The 12,955-nt window shown below is 52.6% G+C and overlaps 1 protein-coding gene across 1 annotated transcript; it reads left to right on the top strand.

Annotated features, from left to right (window-relative positions):
* The first annotated feature begins 1,805 nt into the window (after positions 1-1,805).
* Positions 1,806-12,422, top strand: Paox (polyamine oxidase). Its single transcript, XM_070011468.1, has 7 exons — positions 1,806-2,044; positions 2,262-2,748; positions 3,355-3,554; positions 5,555-5,807; positions 9,545-9,657; positions 10,084-10,241; positions 12,066-12,422. Exons 1-7 carry the CDS (start codon positions 1,861-1,863, stop codon positions 12,207-12,209), a joined length of 1,539 nt encoding a protein of 512 aa, XP_069867569.1. The 5' UTR covers positions 1,806-1,860; the 3' UTR covers positions 12,210-12,422.
* The last annotated feature ends 533 nt before the right edge of the window (positions 12,423-12,955 follow it).

Consider the following 12,955-nt stretch of genomic DNA (forward strand, 5'->3'; position numbering starts at 1 on the left):
AAGCCCTCTCTCACACAGGAGGAGCCGCTTGCGAACCTAGGGGTGAGGTGGGGACGTCGGTGCGGTCCAGGGGCGCGTCACCGCGGGCTAAGGTGTATGGCAGCTGCCAAAGTAGTGGATAAGGGGCGAAGGCCCTGCTACCTGGTGTGGCTGTGGCTGCCGCCGTGGGTGCGTCTGCAGGGGAGGCGGGAGGAGGCCTACACGGAAGGGCCCGGAGCCGGCCGGGAGTGCGGGCCCGGTCCACGGGGGCTGTGACTCCCAGTTACACACCGGTAGCACCCGTCCGCAGGAGCCGGGCAGGGCGGTGTAGGGTCTGACACTTTCCTGTCCATGATCGGGACGATGCACCACCCACACTGCGCACAGTGGCCCGGTGACCTCCGGGTGACGCGCTCAGACCTCAGGGAGGCCCTCGCGCGCCACTCACGCGCGGGCTTCCGTGCTCGCGCATGCGTGCGGGGCCGGCCTCCGGTGGTGTCTGAGGCGGTCCTGCGTCGGCCGGGAGGCCTGGCCCTGGCGGCTGCACACCACTCACACGGCTCCTTTTCCGGGCACGTGAGCACGTCCGGTAGGACGCTCGCGTTCCCTCACTGTGGGTGGGCGAGGCCACACCTTTGCGGACAGAGGCGGGCGGGGCTGGGGTGGAGGGAGGGAGGGGCGGGGCTGGGGTGGAGGGGGCGGGGCTGGGGTGGAGGGAGGGGCGGGGCTGGGGTGGAGGGGGCGGGGCGGGGCTGGGGTAGGGAGGGAGGGGCGGGGCTGCCGGGCTCAGGTGGAGGGGCGGGGCTGGGGTGAATGGAGGGAGGGGCGGGGCCCGGGGTGAAGGGGCGGGGCTCAGGGGGAGGGGCGGGGCTCGGGGTGGAGGGGGCAGGGCGGGGCTGGGGTGAATGGAGGGAGGGGCGGGGCTCGAGGTGGAGGGGGCGGAGTTAGCAGAAGCCGACTTTGCCTTGCCAGGTTCCTTCCTAGCCGACGACCTTATTCCTGGTGACACCCCAACACCCCTATTTCTAAACCCTCCCTCTCACGACAGGAAGCTCTCCCGGGCCCCGTCACGACGACGCAGCAGATTTTCGCCCTTCTCCGTCCACTCTCGCCCGCGGGCCCCGCCCGTGGGAGATCGAGGCGGCGAGCTAGCGGACGGAACGCCCGGACCCCGCTGGGTGGGCCCGCCTGGCTCGGCTCGGCTCCGGGCTTTCGCCCCGCCGGTGCCCTGCGCCCACCTACGGCCCTGCGATTTCGCGGCCTTTGCCCCGCTCCCAAGCCAGCCTCACCTGCTGGCCCCGCCCCACCACTTTAGGCCCCGCCCTATAGGCCCCTCCCCTGCCAAAGGCTCCGCCCCGAACTCTCGCCCGGCCCCGCCGGCCCCGCCCCGGCCTCTCTAGGCCCCTCCCCTGCATCAGGCCCCGCCCCCGGAACTCTCTAGGCCCCTCCGCTGCCAAAGGCCCCGCCCCCGGAACTCTCGCCCGGCCCCGCCGGCCCCGCCCCGGCCTCTCTAGCCCCTCCCCTGCATCAGGCCCCGCCCCCGGAACTCTCTAGGCCCCTCCCCTGCCAAAGGCTCCGCCCCGAACTCTCGCCCGGCCCCGCCGGCCCCGCCCCGGCCTCTCTAGGCCCCTCCCCTGCATCAGGCCCCGCCCCCGGAACTCTCCAGGCCCCTCCGCTGCCAAAGGCCCCGCCCCCGGAACTCTCGCCCGGCCCCGCCCCGGCCTCTCTAGGCCCCTCCCCTGCATCAGGCCCCGCCCCCGGAACTCTCTAGGCCCCTCCGCTGCCAAAGGCCCCGCCCCGCCCGCCCTGCCCGCGGCTCCTGCGGGCCTCGCCGCGCCGGGCCGCGCCGCACGCCGGGAGCGCGCCTTGACGTCGGGCGGCATGGAGGTCCCGGGTGGCGGCGGCGCGGAGGCTGCGGGCCGCCGGCGGGTGCTGGTGGTGGGAGGCGGCATCGCGGGTCTGGGCGCGGCGCAGCGGCTCTGCCGCCACCCGGCCGTCCTTGACTTACGGGTGCTGGAGGCCACGGCCCGCGCCGGGGGCCGCATCCGTTCGGAGCGCAGCTTCGGTAACCGCCCCGGGCCCTGCGCCGACCTCTCCGACCCCGTCCCGAGCCGCCGAGCTCCGCCGAGCCCCGCTGGTCTCGGCCGTCCGGTCCTCAGGGCCCTCGGCTGCGCCCCGGGATGGGCGGCCGCGGGCGGGCGGGGGGGCTGTGACGGGGGGCAGCCCTCGGGAGGCCCTCCCTCGTGCCAGGGGTCCCCCAGTGGCCACTCTGTGCCCTCCAGGTGGCGTGGTGGAGCTGGGCGCGCACTGGATCCACGGGCCCTCCCGGGGCAACCCTGTCTTCCAGCTGGCTGCCGAGTTCGGGCTCCTGGGGGAGAAGGAGCTGTCGGAGGAGAACCAGCTGGTGGAGACGGGGGGCCACGTGGGCCTGCCCTCCGAGATCTGCACCAGCTCGGGCAGGAGGGTGAGCATGGAGCTGGTGGCCGAGCTGGCCCGTCTGTTCTATGGTCTGATAGACCAGACCCGAGAATTCCTGCATGCCACTGAGACTCCAGTGCCCAGCGTCGGCGAGTTCCTCAAGAAGGAGATCAGCCAGCAGATGGCCAGCTGGACGGGGGATGCGGAGACCAAGAAGCTCAAGTTAGCCGTCCTGAATTCCTTCTTCAATGTGGAGTGTTGCGTGAGCGGCACCCACAGTATGGACCTGGTGGCCCTGGCCCCCTTTGGGGAGTACATCGCGCTGCCAGGGTTGGACTGCACCTTCTCTCGGTACAGGACTAAGGCACCCCTGCCTGCAGGGTCCTCCATATACCTAAGGCTGAAGGGCTGGGGCTTTGGGGGTGGGGGTGGGGGGTGGTCATGAAGGGACAAGAGGCTGTGTCCACTTTGTTTAGAGAAATCAGTTTACTTTTCCCTGACTTTGCTCATTTTAAGACAAAAAGTTATATCCAAGAGAATGATTGTGAGGAAAGATGTCCTGAGGTGTGTCTCCTGGGGTCTGGTGGCTGCCCCCTGCCAGACACAGAAAGGCCCTCTGCCGGCCTGTTCCTAGACTCCTGTCTGTCTGTCTGTCTGTCTTTTGAAGTTTAGGCATTGTATGAACCCAGACTCTGGCTTGGGTAATGAGGGAGCTCTGGTTCTCTCTGGTTTACCTTTGTAGGCTGTGTTCATTAGCTTGTTTAATTTCCCCATCAGCCTGGTGAAGGTGGGTATTAGCATTCCTGTGGGTTAGGGGGAAAACCATAGGTTACTTGCCTTTCTAAGCCTGTTCCACACCTGCTCTTCCTGGTGGGAGTTATGCTCCCTTTGGTGTGGGTGGGACCAGTCTTCGCTTTCAGGGCCTAGTTCTCTAACTTCGACATCTGTCTCTTCTAGCGGCTATCAGGGACTCACGGACCGCATAATGGCCTCCTTGCCCAAGGACACAGTGGTCTTTAATAAGCCGGTGAAGACCATTCACTGGAACGGATCATTTCAGGAGGCAGCGTTTCCTGGGGAGACCTTCCCAGTGTTGGTGGAGTGCCAAGATGGTGCCTGCTTCCCGGCCCATCATGTCATCGTCACTGTGCCTCTAGGTAGAGTCCACTCCTTCTGATTAGGGTTCCAGTCCACAGCTCCATCCTAGCTGTTGCTAGCCTCTGGCTCTCTTTACCTAGCCTCCATTGGCTCTAGTCTGCTGAGCTCATGTCTTCATTCTAATGATTCTCAGGTATATGGAACCATTCATATGTTTTGTAGCAATTGCATGCTTTGGAAATAATAGTTCACAGTGAGAGAAGATTCAAGTAAGCATTTGCTTTGCTGTTGAAGGAAATTGGAAAGGGCTTAATGTGGTTGGCTGTAGAGGGACATGGAGGGCAGGAAGAACCTGGTGTCCAGGTAGGTCTTATGGTGGTCTGTGGGAGGAGCCAGATGTAAATTCTACCTCAGTCAGTTCTGGTGCTTTGTAAGTCCTTGAGTAGAAGTTGTTTGGCATTTTTATTTATTTGTTGCACACTAGGAAAGCTCTCTGACATGAATGCATGCTCCATGCCCCTTGTTTGGCTACTGACAGGAGATGGTAGAAATTCCTCCCCACAGGACACTCCCCCAGTGACCTGGGTCCCCCCCAAGGACACCCCTCCATGGACCCACGTCCTCCATCACCACCTCTCAGTAGAGTCAAAATGTGAATCTGTCAGTACATTCAACTACTGAGGGATAATTGAACGGGTTAATTAATTAATGCTTTAGATCAGAGCCCCAAGATCTGATTGACGTTCAATATACTGTCATAGACACCCCCAGAAGTCTGCTTAGCTAATCTTATCAATCCAGTCAAGTTGACAATCAACATTAACTATTATGAGGAACATAGAACTGCCACTGTCACAAAAAAGTCAACTCGTTGGAAAAAGTAGAGGATATGTTGGAGAAAACAATAAGTTGACAGAGTCTTAAACAGAAGGCAACCAGAGAAAGCAAAGTAAAAGCCTTGTCAACATGCAAATTTCAAAATACCCCTCTTCAGAATTCAAAGAGTTATATGCATAATTTGCCCTTGTAGATACAGAATTTGTGCTTACCTTGAAAGATTTAATAAATAAAGGCCCGTGGTGATTTACAACCATTGCTTAACCTACTATTTTTAAATGGGGAACTCTTTGGAGCAAGGGTTGCATCTGTATTGGTTCTTTCTGGAGCTGGAAATACAGTAAGTTTTCAGTAAATATCTGCCAATTATTCATGAAAAAAGCAAGGCCTTTTTTTTTAGTTGATGTGAGACTTGTGAACTTTCTGTCCAGGCTAGCCTCAAGCCAAACCATGCTCTTCCTGGTTTAGTCTCCAAAGCAGTTTAGGATTGCAGGCATGATTCTGACCCATGGAGACTTTTTTTCCCTTGGTTGTGGGGCTTGAACTCTGGGATTGGGCCCTGTCCTTGTGCTCTTCAGCTCAAGGCGAGTGCTCTACCGCTTGAGCCACAGCACCATTTCTGGTTTTCTAGTCTCGTGGACTTTCCTGCCCGGGCTGGCTTTGAACCGCAGTCCTCAGATCTCAGCCTCCTGAGTAGCTAGGATTACAGGCGTGAGCCACCAGTGCCCGGCTCCCATGGAGACTTTTATGTAGGTCTTGGTGGGCTGAGAGCGTAGCTCAGTGGTAGAGGTATATTTGCATGTACCAGGTCCCAGGATACGTCCTCAGGAACACATAGAAAGAAAATAGCTTCTGGATGAAGTTTGGGCAGTGTGAAGGTCAGGAGTGATCTGTCCCTACAGCGCTGTGTCTACAGGGACTCGCTATTCCTGAGTTACCAGCAGTGGCCACTGGTCTTGTTTTCCTCCACAGTGGTTTTGGTCACTATAGTCCCAGCAACTAGGTTCATCCCCAGAGTCTTGAATGAGTTTCTGGCATGTTAAGTGTTTTCATGTTTCTCTCTCTGATTTTCTGAGTGAAATCAGGGTGGGCTTCTCTTGGTGTGAGTCTAGCTTTAAACCTATCTAGGGCTGGAGGCATGACACTAGGTCCTGAATAGTAACACACACACACTCACTCACTACCTATCCGGTATAAACCTATGTCTTATTTTGCTTTCCAGGTTTTCTCAAAGCACATCAAGATATCTTCTTTGAGCCACCACTGCCTACCGAAAAGGTAGAAGCTATCAGGAAAATAGGTTTTGGAACCAATAACAAAATTTTCCTGGAGTTCAAGGAACCCTTTTGGGAACCAGACTGCCAGTTCATCCAAGTGGTGTGGGAGGACACATCACCCCTGGAGGACATGACCCCCACGCTGCAGGATTCCTGGTTCAAGAAGCTCATTGGCTTTGTGGTCCTGCCTGCCTTTGAGTACGTATATGTCCAGGGTCTCTGAAGAAGCCTCTGGCCAGCTCACTAATTGCAGTTGGCTTGCATCTAGAGCATGTCACTCTGTGCCCAGGCATGTCTGAGGGTCCATGAGTCCCCAAGGTACTGGCAACAGACACCCTGCCAGGGAAAGATGGATGCCTGCTGTGGTCAAGTTGCCAGCATGTCACAGGCCCAGAATATGTGGCGAACTTGAAGGGATGTGCAATCCAGAAGAAAGTACATACTGGCATTTGTAAGAATCTGGGCACACCTGGGGCATACTAAAAGAGGAGCCAGGGCTGGGGATGTGCCTTAGCACTAGAGTGCTTGCCTAGCACGCATGAAGCCCTGGGTTCCGTTCCTCAGTACCACATACAGAAAAAAGCTGGAAGTAATGCTGTGGCTCAAGTGATAGAGCACCAGCCATGACAACAAAAGCTCAGGGGCAGTGCCAGGTCCAGGACCAGCAAAATGATCAAGGACTAGGAATCTGTGTGGACAGGAGAGCACTCATACACATGGAGGAAAGGATCCCACCTGTCCCCTAACTTTCAGGACTTTGGAAACAGGCTGAGGTTGCCTGTGGACAGTGGGAAGAGTGACTACTAAGCTGCTTGCCTGGATCAGTAGCCTGGGCCTTTCCTGAGGATGTGTAACTTATCAAGAGGCTGTCCCTAGCTGGGTCAGTGACTCAGACTGGTGGTTCAGGGTCCTTGTCCAGGGCTGGGTGAGTGACTCACACAGTTCAGGGTCCCTTGTCCACAGCTGGGTCTGTGACCCATACTTGTAGTTCAGGGTCTCTTTTTAAAATGATTTTTTTTTTTTTTTTTTGCCAGTCCTGGGGCTTGAACTCAGGGGTTGGGCACTGTCCCTGAGCTGGTTTTGCTCAAGGCTAGCACTCTACTACTTGAGCAATAGCGCCCTACCGGCTTTTTCTGTTTATGTGGTACTAAGGAGTCGAACCCAGGGCTTCATGCATACCAGGCAAGCACTGTACCGCCGAGCTACATTCCCAGCCCAATGATTAGAATCTTAAAGAGTTTTTGTTTATGTGGATTATGTTTACGTATTTACCTCATGAGAAATTGAAACAAATTTATTTCCTATTTAAGACAACAACAATAAACCTTTTCCATGCTAAGCATAAATAACATTTCATAAATGAAAAAAATAACCACATTATCTCAACTTTGATGAAAGCCATGTGCCAGTGACTCATGGTTGTACTCTTAGCTCCTAAGGAAGCTAAGATCTAAGGATTGCAGTTTGAAGCCAGCTTGAGCAGGAAAGTCCATGAAACTCTTTATTTCCAGTTAACCTTCAAGAAGTCCGAAGTGGAGCTGTGACTGAAGTTGTAGTGTTGGTCTTGAACAAAAATACCCAGGATAGCCAGGTGCTGGGTGGCTCAGACCTATAATCCTAACTATTCAGAAAGCTGAAATCTGAAGATTGCAGTTTGAAGTCAGCTTGGGCAGAAAAGTCTCTGTGAGCCTCTTATCTCCAATTAACCACTCAAAAACCAGAAGTGGTGTTGGGGTTTAAGTGGTAGAGTGCTAGCCTTGAGCAAAAAGAGGCCCTGAGTTCAAGTCCCACAAGGGACAAAAAAAAAAAAATACTCAGGTACAGAACCCAAACACTGAGTTCAAGCCCCAGGACTGGCATGAAAATAGAGAGGAGAGAGTAGTAGAGATTGGTCTTTTTTGCAAGTCTCTGGCATTTGGCTTGTGGAAGACCTAAGATTCTTAGCTGCTTGTGCATTCCTTTTGTTTTAGTTTTATCCTGGAGCAAAGATGAGTCCAGATCTGCGGAGGTACGAAATGGAAGGAAGGGACTAATGTTCAAATAGCTTTTCAGTAGCTCAAGCTGGGGTAGTTCTGAGAGGCTGGCCGGGTGTGGAGCCCGTGCAGTGTCAAGGGACTCTTCATTCCCCGGAAGTCCTATCTGATTTTTTTTTTGTTGTTGTTGGTTGTGGGGCCTGAAGTCTGGGCCTGGGCACTGTCCCTCAGTTCTTCAGCTCAAGGCTAACACTCTACCACTTGAGCCACAGCGCTACGCTTATGTGGTGTTGAGGAATCGAACCCAGAGCCTCATGCATGCAAGGCAAGCACCCTACCACTGAGCCACCCCTATCTGATTTTTGATCTTTGTGGAATATCAATTCATATAGTCGTTTAGATGCATTTATGTTCCATTATTTGTCAAAAAAAACCCTCTTTCAGTAAGGGGGGCTGTAATGCTGTTTGGTGGCACATAAAACTGTGCTAACATTCTTGTTTTGCTTGGGAGCTTAAGTTTCACTAGAACAGTCTGTTTTTCATTCATTGTTTTACTATGACAACCACATTTTGATTCTTTCCTTGGCCAGTCCTGCGGCTTGAACTCAGGGCCTGGGCACTGTCTGTGAGCTGCTGCTGCTTTTTTTTTTTTTTTGGTCTTGGGCCTGAACTCTGGGCCTGGGCGCTGTCCCTCAGCTCTTCATCGCAAGGCTAGCGCTCTACCACTTGAGCCATAATACCACTTCCAGCTTTTTCTGCTTATGTGGTGCTGAGGAATCGAACCCAGGGCCTCATGCATGCAAGGCAAGCGCTCTACCACTGTGTCACCTTCCCAGCCCCCTGAGCTTCTGTTGCTCAAGGCTAGCACTCTACCACTTGAGTCACAGTGCCACTTTGGCTTTTTCTGTGTATGTGGTACTGAGGAATCAAACCCAGGCTTCATGCATGCTAGGCAAGCGCTCTACCATTAAGCCACCTTCCCAGCCCTGTTTTGCTTATTTGGGAGAGGGGTCTGACTCAGCAGCTACCTTTTCAGCTACAGAGATGTTCATCAAGGAAGTGGTGTGGTCATCTGGTGCTCATTGTCACACAGGATGTGCATGCCGCTCATGCAAAGTGCTTTATGCTCCTTTTCATTTCTTCACAAGGTTAATAAAGTTAGAACTTTTACTGCTTCATTAAGGACCTTCTCAAGTAATACTGGTTCTTTTTGTTGCTGGTCCTGGGGCTTGGACTCTGCCTAAGCACTGTCCCTGAGCTGTTTTTTTTTGCTTGAGGCTAGAGCTCTATCACTTGCTTCAGGACCACTTCCAGCTTTTTCTAGGCTAATTGAAGATAAGAGATCATGGACTTCCTTGCTAAGGCTAGCTAGCTTTGAACTGCCATCCTCAGATTTCAGCCTCCTGTGTAGATGGCTAACATTACAGGTGTGAGCCACTATCACCTGACAGGACTGACAGTTTTAAGTTGTACATGCATGGTGGTAAGGACACAGAGCTTGCTGTGATTTTGGGGTGATTTTGTTCTGTGGGGACAGTTTACCCACCTCTGCCCTTACACGTGAGTTTGATACCATCTTAGACTTGTGAAAACAGTCTTATCTTGGGAAAGCTCATTGGGTTCTTGTGGAGAGATGGCAGGTCTGGATGGCTGTAGCTTTGTTGTTGTTTTAAAAATCTTAAGTAGTTTTACAGAGGAGTTTGAATTCAGCAAGTCAGATTATGAGTGCAATGACTCTTGCCCAGTGTCAACCCTTCCATCATTCCCCCGCATCTTTCCCAATCCCATTCATACCCGAAAGTTATGTAGTTCCATTTTTACATATGTGCAGTGAGTATAAAGAATGAATATACTTGCCTTTCCTCTCTCCACCTAACAAGACATGTTTCAGCTTCCTGGCATTCATTTTGTTAAACTGCCGGTTAGTTGTGTAACTCATCATGACAGTCCCTCTCTGTGCAGGTCTGTGCATGTGCTCTGTGGGTTCATCGCTGGTCTAGAGTCTGAGTATATGGAGACTCTGTCAGATGAAGAAGTGCTTTTGTCTTTAACCCAAGTCCTCCGGAAAGTAACAGGTAATAATCACCGTCTATGCTTCACAGTTCCTGTTGGCTGATCTCTCAACAGGAAGTAAACTTCACGGAACAGAGGCTAAAATTCCTCTCTGTACATCTGCCTCTATCTCTAGAACAACCTACCTCATGGTGGATACAATAGCAGGTTGCGAACACTTTCTAGTTGCTTTCTAAAATGAATGCTGTTGTCCCTCACCAGATCCTTTCAGACCAACAGTCTGTATCTTAGAAATACTGGACCGGCAGCCAAGAGTTGGCTTGGCAGAGGAGCTTGTGGTATTCATTGCCTATCCTGTGCGGTGCTAGGCTGCAGTTGGACAGGAGGCCTCTTAGAACACAGTGGCTCAGTTATCTTCCCAGCTAGTTTCTTTGATTGCAGACATGAAGGTGAGAATTCTGGGCTAATGTTCTCTCTCTGTGGTTTAGGGAATCCACAGCTGCCTGCACCTGAGAGCGTGTTGAGGTCTTGCTGGCACAGTGCCCCGTACACCTGCGGCTCTTACAGCTATGTGGCTGTGGGCAGTAATGGGGCTGACATAGACCTGCTGGCCCAGCCCCTCCCTGTGGATAATCCCAGCACCCAGGTAAGGTGGCCAGCCCTGCTCTTGGAAGGCTATGGGACCCTTCCAGACTCAGAATCATTTTCTTTTTAAAATTAAGAGTAATTAAGAAATGCATTACTCATATTGGTACTGGGGTTTGAACTTGGCCTTGTACCATCCCCATACCTTTTTGCGTTAGAGTTCTTGTCTGTTTGTGTCAGTGGATTGGAATTAAGGGCCTTAAGCTTGGTAGGAAGGTGCTCTACCACTGGTATCACATCACATTACCACTTTATACATTTGTGAAATATAACAATAGGGTCTTGCTCTCTTACTCAGGCTGCCTAGTTATGCCTCTGGAATAGCTGGAATGAGGCATGTACTACCGTGGTTGAGACCAGGGCTTGAGAACTTTTGCCCAGGCTTGCCTTGAACCGTGACCCCTCTGTCTCTGCCTTCTGAATAGCTAGGATTACAGGTGTGAGCCACACCCAGCTTGCTTTACTTGTTTTTTGATAGGGTCTTGCTTTATACCTGGGCCAGCTTGACCTTGATCTTCTGTTTTGTGCTTCATGTATAGCTGGAATAACAGGCATACATCACCATCTTGTCCAGCTTTTATTGGTTGAGATGGTGGTTTCTTGAACTTTTTTTTTTTTGCCAAGGTTAGCTTCAAACTATCATTCTGATATATATATATATATATATATTTTGGTTGGTCATGGGGCTTGAACTCTGGGCTTGAATGCTGTCCCTCAGCTCTTCAGCTCAATGCTGCACCACTTCCGGTTTTCTGAGTGGTTTATTGGAGATGAGTCTAATGGACTTTCTTGCCCAGGCTGGCTTTGAACCAAGATCCTCAGATCTCAGCTTCCTGAGTAGCTAGGATTGCAGGCATGAGTCACTGGCGGCTGGCTGATCTGTTTCTTGAGTAGTTAGGATGGTTGGTATAGACCACTGTGACCAATTACATAGGAGCTTAGAATCAGAGACAGTGCTGGCTAACAAAACAAAACAGACTTTTTCTACCTGATTTACTTTCACTTTTTTAAACAAAATAAAAAACTTCATTACCACTTAAGAATTTTTTTTTATTTTATTGTGGTTGGGTGTGGTGGCTTTTGTCTATAGCAGTTACTTGGGAGGTGAAGATCTGGAGGCTTTCAGTTTAAGGCCAGGCAAAAAGTTGTCAGAGCCAGGCGATGGTGGCTCACGCCTGTAATCCTAGCTACTCAGGAGGCTAGGATCTGAGGATCTCCGTTGAAGAGCTCAAGGACAGCACCCAGGCCCAGAGTTCAAGCCCCAAGACCGAGAAACTTAATTAGTAAGTGAAAATAAAGCTGGGAGCTTCATTTTTGCCTTGTATGGCCCAAGAGCGTTAATGTGGACTCAACAGGAGGGAGCTGCTGTGCCCTGCCCTCAGGAGGCTCCCCTGCTTTGTCCTGATTGCTACTGAACGTGCCACACGTGCAGATACTCCAGTATGAATCTCTAAAAGATAAGAACACTGTCAAGAGCATATGAGTATATTAATACCACACCCAATCAAGAGCCACTCCTCAGGGTGGAAATGTTTAAATGTTTGGTCTTCAGACATCTTGTTGTCTCAATACTGATATTATTGATGTCCGGCCACAGTGCAGGTTTAGCCTTCTTCTGCTCTGCCCACCCTGGCTCTCCAGTCTCCTCCTGCCTCCCCACAGCACTTGGAAGACTACATGATGACCCTCCCAGCTGCCGCAGGGCAGTGGTGTCGTCCCCCCCACTGGTAGATTCCAGTGAGTGATTGTACAAGGCTCTGCTTTCTGGGTTTCTCTGGAGCAGTCCCTGGTACCTGCCTATCCTAATCCTGACTTTTTTTTGCAGCTTCAGATGCTGTTTGCTGGGGAAGCCACACATCGAACCTTCTATTCCACAACACATGGGGCCTTACTATCTGGCTGGAGGGAGGCTGACCGACTAATCGGCCTGTGGGACTCACAGGTGCAGCAGCCCCGGCCCAGGCTCTGATCTTGGCTTTGCTGTTCTGCTTCTCTGTGTGGGCAGACTTGGATCCTCCTTCCCTCTGACAGGTGATTTTTGGGATCTTACAGCCTTCCTTTTGTGTAACTGGTTACCATCTTGTTTCTCACATCTGTCTCAGGAGTCTGGCTTGGGCAGCACATGACTACACAGGATGCTGCTGCTAGCAGTGATGCTACATACATAAAACAGTTAAGGCCAGCTTTGTGTCCAGAGTGCTTCTTACACCTTAGAGCTGAAGCCTCTGTAGCCTGTGTTCTTTTTCTGTCCCAGGCCAGATTGGGGCTCCTGTGTCTCTGATCCCTAACTCTCAGCACCTACCCCGCATTCCTGGGTTCCCTGACCTTGGGTTTTACAGTTGTTCCTCTTCCCCAACTCCCATTGCTGGTGTCCAACACCACAGTATTGTTGATGAACCTACCTTGGACATTACATGCATTAGGGGCGGGGTGAGGTGGAGCTCTGGGGAGGCCGGCATGGGTTCCTGTCCTGACCAGGACCACACTGCTGTCTTGGGGTGATGAGGCCCCCTGGCACAAGGGCCAGGGGTTCCCAGCACCGACCCCACAGAGGCTTTCCTACCTCGGAGGCCAGCCAGGGTCCTTCACTTACAAACCACCATCTTGCTCTGAGAACACCTTAGCAGTAAGTAAGCCATTCCATTTCCTAGCAGTCGCCACAATCATCTACATGTCCTTTCCACAATCATTACAATAACCTTGTGCGTAAAAGTG

This window comes from Dipodomys merriami, unplaced genomic scaffold (genome assembly GCF_024711535.1).
Source record: "Dipodomys merriami isolate MVZ:Mamm:240054 unplaced genomic scaffold, mDipMer1.0.p SCAF_82, whole genome shotgun sequence".
Lineage (NCBI taxonomy): Eukaryota > Metazoa > Chordata > Mammalia > Rodentia > Heteromyidae > Dipodomys > Dipodomys merriami.